The sequence below is a fragment of the Salvelinus namaycush genome, chromosome 27, assembly GCF_016432855.1.
Source record: "Salvelinus namaycush isolate Seneca chromosome 27, SaNama_1.0, whole genome shotgun sequence".
NCBI lineage: Eukaryota > Metazoa > Chordata > Actinopteri > Salmoniformes > Salmonidae > Salvelinus > Salvelinus namaycush.
The window spans coordinates 32956730-32968636 of record NC_052333.1 but is presented as its reverse complement, the minus strand read 5'-3'; the positions used below and the strand labels follow the sequence as shown (position 1 = coordinate 32968636).

At 43.0% G+C, this 11907-nt stretch overlaps 1 protein-coding gene across 1 annotated transcript; it reads left to right on the top strand.

Annotated features, from left to right (window-relative positions):
- The first annotated feature begins 262 nt into the window (after window positions 1-262).
- On the top strand, window positions 263-11362 carry LOC120022184 (proteasome subunit beta type-2-like). Its single transcript, XM_038966066.1, has 6 exons — window positions 263-454; window positions 1164-1286; window positions 1471-1541; window positions 10146-10308; window positions 10598-10647; window positions 11167-11362. The coding sequence occupies exons 1-6, from the start codon at window positions 364-366 to the stop codon at window positions 11269-11271; spliced, it is 603 nt and encodes a 200-aa protein (XP_038821994.1). The 5' UTR covers window positions 263-363; the 3' UTR covers window positions 11272-11362.
- Window positions 11363-11907: the final 545 nt, after the last annotated feature.

The following is an 11907-nucleotide window of genomic DNA, read 5'->3' as shown; positions in this document are numbered from 1 at the left end:
AGTGGCAGCATCCAGACCTGGGTCATCACTAGTTACCACAGCCACAAAGTCATAAACCTCGCCCATTTCGACAATTTATATTTTAAAAATATTATTTTAAGCCTAACCCTAACCACACTGCTAATCTTATGCCTAACCCTAACCTTAAATTCATGTTTTTTTTGTTTTCAATCATTTCTGACTTTGTGGCTGTGGTAACTAGTGGAAACCCTGGGTCACATGAGGAGAAAAGCGTCATATTTCATGACGTCAACATTATGCGCCTCTCATTCAAATTCTGCTGTGTAATCTGAGGAAACGAACGAGGTTGCGTTGTTCCTCAGGCAAAGTTTTACTTCAAAATTGTTACTTGGAAGTTACAGTATGGAATATTTGATCGGAATTCAGGGACAAGACTTTGTCATAGTTGCTGCTGATAATGTTGCAGCCCACAGCATCGTTAAGATGAAACAGGGTATGACATTGCTCGTTTGCAGTTAGCTAGTCGCTAAGTTAGCCAGCTAGCTAATGTTATTTAGCCTGCTTTTGTTAGCCTTGAACTCATTTGTAAAATCAGCAAAATGTCCTAAATGTTTGTCTCATACATTTCTGTTTTGAGTCATATGACGTTACTGAAACAATTATAATTGTTGTTACCTAGCTAGCTAAGCATGCTAGTTTACATGTTATGAGTTAACAGTAGTTTAGCAAACTTGCTAGCACCTATGTGAGCTAATTAGCTAGCAAGCTTCCTCCCTGGCCAATGAGTCGAGATCAGAAAAGCGGACACTAGCTACCGAATTGATTTGGCTTCCAGTTATCACAAACGTTTGTTTGCTAACAATCGTGTTGGAAGAGCTAGTAAGCTTGTTAACTTGCATGTCCACAAACTCCAAGCAGATTTGCGCTAGCTACCTAAAAAGGCTAGCCATCTTGCTAACTCGCTTCATTCAATTGTGAAAGTGAAAGTAAGCAAGGAGCGCACACACTAGCAGGCCCAGATTATTATCAAAATGACTTGCAATATTTTCCTCAAAGTAAGAAACATCTGAACGAGTAGAGCTATTTGTAATCAAACTAACTTCAAGAATGTATTATTTGGCTTTATTTCCATACATCATGTTGAACATGTCACTGGAGTGCGTATGTGATTAAATAACTAACACCTTGTCTATCGCCCTCAGACCAGGACAAGATGTTCAAGCTGAGCGATAAGATTCTTTTGCTATGTGTGGGAGAGGCAGGAGACACAGTACAGTTTGCAGAGTACATTCAGAAGAATATTCAGCTATACAAAATGAGGAATGGTAAGTGCCACCCATTTCTTGTTTCTCTGGTGTCAAAATAAAGATGGCCTAGTACTACTCATGCCACCGCTACTGACATATGTGCATTCAATACTCGTTGTGATTATTGTTTGGACATTTTATTCATGAATGTTTTCCCCCCGGTTATGTGCTACCCCATGGTGACATCTGATGGGGCTTTCAGGTTATGAACTCAGTCCAACAGCAGCAGCCAACTTCACACGCAAGAACCTTGCAGACTACCTTCGAAGCAGGGTAATTATTTAATGTGGACCAATGCTTTTATTTCTTTCCAATGTAGCCTAGCATACCATACTGCGATACTCCAACGTTGCTCTGTGCTATTGCCACTTAGCCTGTGTCTGGGCAAACCCATTTTGGTGATTTCTGGTATGTCATCAACATAAATCAATCACAGCACATTTTTGTACTCATTCAGCAGTTTTTACCTGAATAAATACAATACCATTGAAAGTTCAAGTTATACTGATCAAAAATATAAACGCAACATGCTATCATTTCAACAATTTTACTGAGTTTAGGTTCATATAAGGAAATAAGTCAATTGAAAGAAATGAATTAGGCCCTAATCTATGGATTTCACCTAACAGGGCAGGGGTGCAGCCATGGCCTGGCTCCCAAGGGGTTGTGCCATACCCTCCCAGGCCCACACATGGCTGCGCACCAGCCCAGTTATGTGAAATCCAACCACTGGGGAGCCAGGCTCAGCCAATCAGAATGATTCCCCCCACACACAAAAGGTCTTTATTCTGGTCCCAAAAGGTCTTTATTCTTTACCCTGGTCCCGTGTGGCTCAGTTGGTAGAGCATGGCGCTTGCAACGCCAGGGTTGTGGGTTCAATTCCCACGGGGGGACCAGGGTTCAATTCCCACGGGGGGACCAGGATGAATATGTATGAACTTTCCAATTTGTAAGTCGCTCTGGATAAGAGCGTCTGCTAAATGACTTAAATGTAAATGTATTCCAGACAGAAATACTCCTCAGTTTCATCAGCTATCGGGTTGACTAGTCTCACACGATCCCGCTGGTTAAGAAGCCGGATGTGGAGGTCCGGGGCTGGTGTGATTACACGTGGTCTGCGGTTGTGAGGATGGTTGGACGTACTGCCAAATTCTCTAAAATGACGTTGGAGTTGGCTTGTGAAAATTCACTTCCCCTGTTAACTTCCACAAGGCAAAAAAACACTTGGAAACTGAATATATTTACGTCATTGGTTAGAGGAAAACCTGCATAACACAGATGGCTACATTTTAGAATGTTGCATTTTAATATGGCAGTCACCAAAACAGAAAGAAAAACACAACACTTTAGTCAATCATGTCTAAATTCCTAATCTGGCCCTCGTCCTATCATGGTCACCTAATCATCCCCAGTTTGCAATTGGCTTATTCATACCCCCTCCTCTCTTGTAACTATTCCCCAGGTCGTTGATGTAAATGAGAATGTGTCCTCAGTCAATTTACCTGGTAAAATAACAATCTATTATCACTTTATCAATTGCGTGAGAGGGGGGAGATGAGGTTGCATGTCCTGAACTAACATGCTGACCAAACCGAACGCGCACATGTTGATTTTGTACCCCCCACACCAGACACGATCAGGATACTATGCAGGTTGTAATATCAAAACAAACTCTGAACCAATTATATTAATTTGGGGACAGGTTGAAAAGCATTAAACATTTATGGCAATTTAGCTAGTTGGCTTGCAGTTGCTAGCTAATTTGTCCTGGGATATAAACATTTAGGTATTTTACCTGAAATGCACAAGGTCCTCTACTCCGCCAATTAATCCACACAAACGGTCAATCGAATCGTTTCTAGTCATCTCTCTTCCATCCAGGCTTTTTCTTCTCTTTACTTTATATTGCGATTTGCAACTTTTTCATAAATTACCGCCACTGACCTCGTTCGTCTTTCAGACACCCACGTGGGTATAACCAATGAGATGGCACGTGGGTACCTGCTTCTATAAACCAATGAGGAGATGGGAGAGGCAGGACTTGCAGCGCGATCTGCGTCACAAATAGAACTGACTTCTATTTTAGCCCTTGGCAACGCAGACGTTTGTTGGCGCGCACAAGCAGTGTGGGTGCAATAATTGAATAATATAGATTTCTACATTTATTTTGCAACGCTCGCGCATGCGACGCGAGCAGTGTAGTCAGCCTGTAAGGCTCCTATCTATATTTTGGAATGGTGGATGTTGATTTCAGGAGGCTGCCATCACAGAAAATAGTTTTCTTTTTTCTTTGCTTATCTTCAACGAAACACAACCCACCATAGGATACCAACAGTGACAACAGTTTGCTGCTATTTAAGTGATAGTTTGACTGTCAAATCCGAGTTGGTGTGTGGCTGCGACTTTTATACAGAGACCGCCCCGAAATATCAGTGTCATTTGATAAAGAAAATCATAATTGCAGTCTTGCGACCCAGTGCCTATGACAAAACCAAAGATGTTGATCTGTTTTAAACTGGTTGGAACCAAAATAATTTTACAATCGTTTAGTTCTGAACAGAACCCCCCAAAAAAAAAAATCATTCCAATGTTCTGACCAGCAAAAAAAATGCTCTGGCTTATATCGTAGATTTTTTTAACCTGTGAAATCAACAGTATTTTACTTTTTGATCATTGCATTACTTCACCAATCAGTGCGGATCTTTCAGACAAGCTAGTTGTTTACATGCATGATAGACGTACACGTGTAGCAAATGGCTCGAGAGAGGCTAGAGAAGGCGGCTTGAAGCGCTGTGCATCTTGTTATGACATGTATTATATGAATTAGGTCCACAGAATTATACTTAGGAGCTGTTTCTATAGAGGAACTTTGAATGCCCTTTGAGCGCTAGCTAGCTAACAAGCTTGAGCGAGGTAGCTAGCTAATGAGCTTATGTGTGCAGAGCGCACCAGAATTAAAAACACATCTTACCTTGTTGTAGTTAATTAATCCAATGTGGAATGTGATAACTAGGCCTATAGTATCCTTAACTAGCATTGAAAATGTTAATCCATACATCTCTAGGTAATCAAAAAGCTCTCTCCCTGTCTACTGAATCAAGCTTGTAACGTCGGTACAGTAGCCTATGCTTTGGAGGGGCAGGTAGCCGAAACACACACAGGCAAAGATTTTCAGCTTGCAGGTACGCTGGAGTAAGTTTCTGAGTGAGTGAGTGAGTGAGGGCTTTGCATAGGGGTTTTTCTATAAATCATGAGGCCAATGTGTGACATTGGGATAAACAAAACCGATTTTTATCCAGTTCCACATGTGTACTTAGAGGAATATATGCACATTGGCACATAACTCCACCTATGCAACAACATAGGCCTAGGACTATACATCCTTTAAGCAGGGCTCATAGACATTGGCAAGTCAAATTCAAGGATGTCTTCAAGCACTTAATTGTAATTTTTATATAATTGTACATAAGACTTAATATAGACCCCCCCCCAAAAGTGTAAAAAAAAGTAGGTCATTATCACTTTAAGAATAATGCATTTTTAGGCCTTGTCAATGCATTGATATTCAAATTATTATTACATTTTAAATTATGGGAGAATGTGGAATTGCCTGACTAAATAAATTGGATGCATGCATGGAGATTTTTCTGTAGCCTATGTGGCCGACACAGGCACACACAATAAAGCCATAAGTAGCTGTAGCATTAATCTCACCATCGCTGTTTTTTGAATGAGCAACCAACCAAAAACCATGTTCCCTTTTGTAATGGAGGGATTTGTATAGGAAGCCAAGTTAAAGCCAGCATTAGATGTTGTCGTCCTCAAAACTACACATAGTTTTACCGCAACAGAGTAGCGCAACACCTTTCAATAGAAACGGCTGGAAACAAACCAGAGTGGCCACATCTCTCTCAAAAAAAATTATTAAAATGAAATCGCAAATAATTATAAGGGAGCAGGAGACCCTTTTGGCTATAATAATTACAAGGACTTCTCAAGCACCAACTTTAGGAAATGTCTGATTTTTCAAGGTATGTCTGTTCCAGTACTTGAATTTCTGAGCCTAGGCTACTTCAAGCCCCTTGTATTGTTTTTAAAATTGCAGGTGTAACATGGAAACCAAAATGTATTTGTCATGTTATTTCATTACCAGATCTACTAGGCTATGTCATTTGTCATCTTTATATACATAATTAGGCAAGTCAGTTTAGAACAAATTCTTATTTTCAATGACGGCCTAGGAACAGTGGGTTACAACTGCCTTGTTCAGGGGCAGAACGACAGATTTTTACCTTGTCAGCTCGGGATTCGATCTTGCAACCTACTAGTCCAACGCTCTAACCACTAGGCTACCTGCAGCCCCTAATTAAACAGCTCAACACCAAATGCGCATCCAGGAAGTATTATGCATCATTATTGAAGGACCACATTAATGACATTATTGATTTAGGTTTTAAGTATCAGGGGCAGGTGACTGTTTTGGTTAGAAGCATTCGATTTTCCAATTGCATACATTTTTGGGGATTTGTGTGCCCATAAACTGTTTTCACCCCGTAACATAAGGAGACACGAAATGTTACGTAGTTATGCTGTGTTTCTGATATCAATATACAAAAACAACTGTCCAACAGCTAGATCCAGGATTCTTACAGGGTTCAAGTTCAATATATAATTCAACGGATTAATACTTCATATATGATATAACTACAATTTCCACTGCCATAAATGCAAGGACAGAAAAGTATTGTTTTATGTCAAACGATTTTGGACAAGTATGTCAAGACACCAAAAATGAGAAATTAAACAGGTTTTAAATGAATTTGATTAAATATAGCAATGTTCCCCCTTATAGCTTAATGTACTGCCATGAATTTTTTAAAATAGATATCATCATGACTTATTGACATCTATAACAAGTTGTCCAGCATAGGAAATCCTCACTGGTACCCTAGTTTATAAATACCCATAGGCACTTTGTTTTGTTGTGGCACTATAAAGAAAAATGCCTGGGACGTAAAATACTGTTAACTGGTTCCCATGCTTTTAAAATAACGGTTCTGTTCCGGAACAGTATGAATCACTTTCGTTCCGTTTCTGTTCCTTGAAAACATTTTATTTTCATGTTTTCAGTTAATGTTCCTTGGACCGCTTCCAACCCCTGGTTTTAAGCACTTGATCTTGTATCATCGTGTTGACCAATCTGAGGTAAAAAAAAAAAAAAAAGATGTGTAATTCCCCCCAATTCGATGTGGTCAATACGTCAGCTTGTGTAATGTAGTAACACATACTGTCCACGTGAAAAGTAGCGTAAATATACATTAATTAGATATGACAAAATAATCTTATTTTAGGATGATGGTGAATTATTTGTTCAAATATCACATAGCTATATTTCTCACTAGTTTAACCATTTTTAAAGATGGGGGGGAAATGCTCCTAAGCTAAATTTTACCAGGAGCTCTGGACTAGAGCATCCGTAGGGTCTGTGCAGCGGGCTGAATGTTTGACGTCCCTACTATGTCACATTCAGGTCGGAATTCAGTCTAACGGACATGCGACACTTAACTTTTGCGGAGCGCGAGACATTCCCCTTTGTTTTCCGAGGAAAACTGGGCACAAGCATGCCTGCCTCTTCCAGTGAAGCAGCCCCCCAAAAAATACCTACTGCTGTCATGACGCGCTAGTGTAGCACACGTTACACGCATCTTGTCTCCGTTGTGCACCTCTACTATGTCAGTCTGCGAATGTGGGCAACGAGTTTATTTTGACTGATCCCAGAGACTGTTGTCAATATGTTGCGAGTTGGCCTAAGTGTCGCTCCAGTCTCAAGGGTAGGCAACACCTGCGGCAGAAACGATGCGCAACCCACCGGGAGCCTGTCCTACCACTCCCTGGTGTGAAGCATTGAACGTGTGTGTATGAAGATTGTGTGTGTGCCCGAAGGAGAGTGTGGGAAGGACATCCGAGTCAAGTCTCCTCGTATCCGTCCCTCTAAGTCTCATATGGTTGCGGCGAGGTTAATATGTTAGGAGTAGTGCAGCCGCTGCCTGTCACAATAGCAGAAGGATGAAAATAATTACAAAAAACAATTAGTGGGGCTGAGGAGGGAATGTGGGACACAAGGAGGAGGGAGTGAGAGAGGGAGGCTAGAAAGGGGGGCAGTCCCAAGGGCTTTGAACTTGGCCCAGAAGTCAACACGGCACAGAAGGGCGTGTGCAAGTGAGAGTCGGTGTTACAGTTGGGCTGCTACTGTTTCAATATGTGCTTTAGATATCGGATAACATTACAAAATATTCCGGAATTCATGCTTGCCCAAAGGCAGTAAAACAATTTATTTTTTTTACCCTGTGGTACCATATATCCTTGTTTATGTATATTGAATTTCCGTACGCTGTTCTCAGTTCTCGCAGGGCTTCCAAACAGTTTCTCCTCGACATCCCACACCTTCCTTTAGCTGTGCTCTCCAATTCACACCCACCCCAGAGTATTTGGACATGCACATATGTTATACAAACACGTTTTCCACTCGCTCCGGAACATTTCTGAATATTTCTCTCTCGTCCACCTGAGTGGAGGGTCGCGAAGCTGTTAAGTGAAGAGGATGTCTCTTGTGGTTCGAAAACGTCAGGGGATGAGTGGTGGTGATAGAGCTTGGCATTGGGGGGGGGGGGGGGGGGTGGTGATGATGCACTGTGTACCTACCAGGAATCCAGAAAAGCAACTGGGCCTCTCGCTAACCCCAGGTGTGAGCGCCAAGCGTCAGCGATGGTGTGAGAGAAGGGCAGCCTGAAGTCAACTGCATTATGTATTTCAAAAACTCTATTCTTAAAATGGACAGCACAGCCACTGTTCTTGTTTAAAACGTGAGCGGTGATGGACTTCACAGGCTTTCTCTGTTATAAACCATTACCTCAGTCGTATGTAGCCTCTTGGGTTGTATCCCAAAGAACAAGTAAGCCCTCTTGCTTTATTTAAAGATTTAGCAAAAAGGCCACGGCAACAGTTTGTCTGGGGCTAGTGTTGCATATGGGGTTTTTGTTTTTAAGTACAGCGCGGGCACAAATAATTACTAGTGCCATATTGCACATGACTCCCCTGTTCCAGCACAGATGAACAATTAATACAGCAGATTGAGGGGAAATGCCAATAAAGAGAACATGTCCTGGGGCACAGTGCAAAGAGGGTGGGAGGGAGGGCACGGTGCAAAGAGAGGGGGAGGGAAGGAGAGAGGGAGCGAGCGCTGGCACGTGGAAGACGAGAGGGAGAGCGAGCGGGGTTGATTTACCACGGTTCACTTCGTGCATCACCAGACACAACCATACATCCTTCTTTTTAGTTGAATGCCGAATACCGTTGGACACCCCATCTCTCTGGGGTGGTGTGTTGGGGTTCTTTTGAAGACATATGTGTTTGGGACTTGGCGTGAGTTCAGGTGCTGGATTTAACGAGCCTGCTGCCTGGTGGCCTCCGAGGTGACATGAGGAGGAAGGGTTATTTCGATGCCAGCTCCAGCACTGTATTTTTTCACCGTAACCTGTAAGACAGGTGTTGCTCGGGTGAGTGCGGGTGACGCCACGGGTGTTTCCCGGGGCACACCAATGAGTTCAGGCATGGCCTGGCGAGACATATCACCCCTTTCCACAGGGAGCGTGACAAGTCCGCCTTTCTTTCCCCTGTAGAAAGGGTCTCGCACATACACAACATTGATACTTGGGGCAGGTGTTCAGATTACAGCAGGTTACTGCAGCTCAGGGGATGTCACGTTCGACATCCACTGTGTCTCTCTCCCTCTAGGACTGGGTTCACATGCAAAGCTTAGCTGCTGAATTGTAATGTTAGTTTCATAGCGTCAGTGGGTTTAACTCGTTTGAACCGGAAACTCCGCAATTGTCAAACGTCAATCCAGGGCGCGGCGCCATGACCGCTTTCTGTAACTTCAATTTGTCCTGATAGGGGGATTATAACAAGGAGGGAGGATGGTGAAAGGGGAGTATTGCGAACGCGGAGAAGAGCTCGTTGAAATGGAGTGGCTAGAAGGGTAAAAAGTCATTTTAAGGGAGAGGGAAGGAGGGAGACTACTTCAGAAGTTTTTAATGAGCCCTGGCGTTACTCCAGGGCATAGGGTGAAGGCGAGAGTGGGGGGGTGATGGAGGGAGCAGCGGGGGTCCGTTTCCCAGCAGATGTCACACTGCCAGTGACACCACGACCCCCCCCCCCCCCCCCCTCAGTCCTCTCCAACACCCCTCCCACCCCAACCCACCTAACCCCCCCCAGCCCTCTCCAACCCACCTAACCCCCCTCAGTCCTCTCCATCTACCCCCCCCCCCCTCCAGGTTGCAGCAGTTTCACACCCCTCCCTGTTGTCTTGTGCTGCTGCTGTTTTATCTTCCGTTTTGTTGACTCCCAAATCAAAGCTGATCATTAATAGCAGCGACGTTTGAACAATCTGAAAATAAACTGTCACTGGGTATCTTTTTAGTTGCCTTCTGTTGTGCTCTTAATCACACTGCCGCTTCCTAGTGTCCGGCACCCAGCTTGTGCAATGATAGTTTGGTGTGCTGACCGTGGAGAGAAATCGCTAGAGAAGGTGTATTATTAAATCGTTTAGTCTCTATGGGACTGACTTTTGGTCAATGTCGTAACACCAACCTCGGAGGATAATAACAGAGGAAGAGAAAACAGGACATTGTTGTTTGGATGCGGACTTAGAATTGTAATTGTGTGTGTGTTATTTTCTGTTTATCGTCCTTCATCACATCCCCATTGTGAGAACGTTGTCATAACACGGTAATGTCAAGATATGGCGACAGTATCGCTGTAACAATCCCAATTGTTTTTCCATATCTTCACTGACCCATACCTCTCCTCTCTCACCAGACTCCCTACCATGTGAACCTGTTGCTGGCTGGGTTTGATGAGACGGACGGCCCAGGGCTCTACTACATGGATCACCTGTCTGCTCTGGCCAAGGCCCCCTTCGCTGCCCACGGCCACGGAGCCTACCTCACCCTGTCTATCCTCGACCGCTACTACAGACCAGGTGGGATCGCTCGCTCTCTCTCGCTCTCTCTCGCTCTCTCTCGCTCTCTCTTTTACTGTTCCTCTATTTTATTGGCCTCTTTATCTCTCCCTTTTCTCCTCTTTCTGCCTCCGTCGCTCACTATCTTCTTTTCCATTCCTCTTCTCGGGTTCCCCTATTCTCTCTCTCTCAACACTCTAACGGGATTTAATATTAAATGATTGACGAGTTCTTCTATTTAAGTTCAACTTCATCTGGACGTGAAGCTAACCATATCTCTCTTGTCTCTCTCATCACTCTCATGCTTCAGATTTGACTCGGGATGAAGCCATGGACCTGCTGAAGAAGTGCATTGAGGAGGTGAGCTTGGTTCTTTTCTCTGCTTAGAGCTAACTGAATAACGGCACTGTGCTTCATCACCACCACCTTTATGGGGCGGCAGGTAGCCTTGTGGTTAGAGTGTTGGGCCAGTAACCGACAGGATGCTGGATCAAATCCCCGAGCTGACAAGGTAAAAAAATATATATATATTCTGCTCCTGAACAAGGCAGTTAACCCACTGTTCCCCTGTAGGCTGTCATTGTAAATAAGAATTTGTCTTAACTGACTTGTCTAGTTAAATAAAATAAAAACTTTGTGGGGTTTCAAGTCATCACATTTGGAAATGTTACTGGATAATCACATTCAGCAGTCGGGTGCAGGTGACTTTAATTTGTCAAATTGAGATGTGTTTATATTAGGAAAACTACATTTTACGAGAACTGTTCAATGAACAGCCATAACATGCATATAGCTTTGTTTCTCCTATATACTTGCATTGGTATATGACTCATGACCTAACTCCCCCTCCCTCTCTCTCTCGCTCTCTTTCCGCTCCAGCTGAACTACCGCTTCATCCTCAACCTGCCCTCCTTCAGCGTCCGTTTGATTGACAAGGACGGCATCCATGACCTGGAGAAGCTTATCCCTGTGGGCGCCAAGTGACCGCTCACTGCTTACCCCTAATGCCCACATTTTTGTACCGTAGACCTTGCTCTTTATGTTCCAATAAAACGTGACGCACTGTTGAGATCTCTTTTTGTCCTCGTAGTGCTTTCTTCAGGGTCCCCTATAAAGAGAACAGCCTTCTGGCTGTGTTCTCTTGTTGACGCTGTAATCTGTGTGTGTGCTCCTCTGTGTTTGTATGTGTCCTGTACGTGCGTTGTCGACCATGAGAAAGTGAAGAGCCGTATGATCAGAAATGAGTAATGAATACAAATGTATAATAATAATGATGGACCTTTTCATCTAAAAGTGCCTAAATTAAATGTGGGTATTTTCATGACTTTATTTCTACTGTAGTTAAGTACCAAATAAATTATAATTACATTTTACAGATGTGTATTCTGTACACAGTATATTTTAAGTATTATGTTTACTATATACATAGCCTATTGACTCTTACCTACAGTGGTGTAAAGTACTAAAGTAGTGTTTTGGGGTATCTGTACTTTACTATTTATATTTGACAACTTTTAATTTTACTTCACTACATTCCTAAAGAAAATAATGTGCGTTGTACTCCATACACCCAAAAGTACTCATTACATTTTGAATGCTTAACAGGACAGGAAAATGGTC

Excerpts from the sequence above, each read along its gene's own strand:
- LOC120022184 (XM_038966066.1), top strand. The coding sequence starts at position 364 with ATGGAATATTTGATCGGAATTCAGGGACAAGACTTTGTCATAGTTGCT. Across the intron at positions 455-1,163 it reads CATCGTTAAGATGAAACAGG|ACCAGGACAAGATGTTCAAG; the intron begins GTATGACATTGC and ends TATCGCCCTCAG. Across the intron at positions 10,648-11,166 it reads TGAAGAAGTGCATTGAGGAG|CTGAACTACCGCTTCATCCT; the intron begins GTGAGCTTGGTT and ends TTTCCGCTCCAG.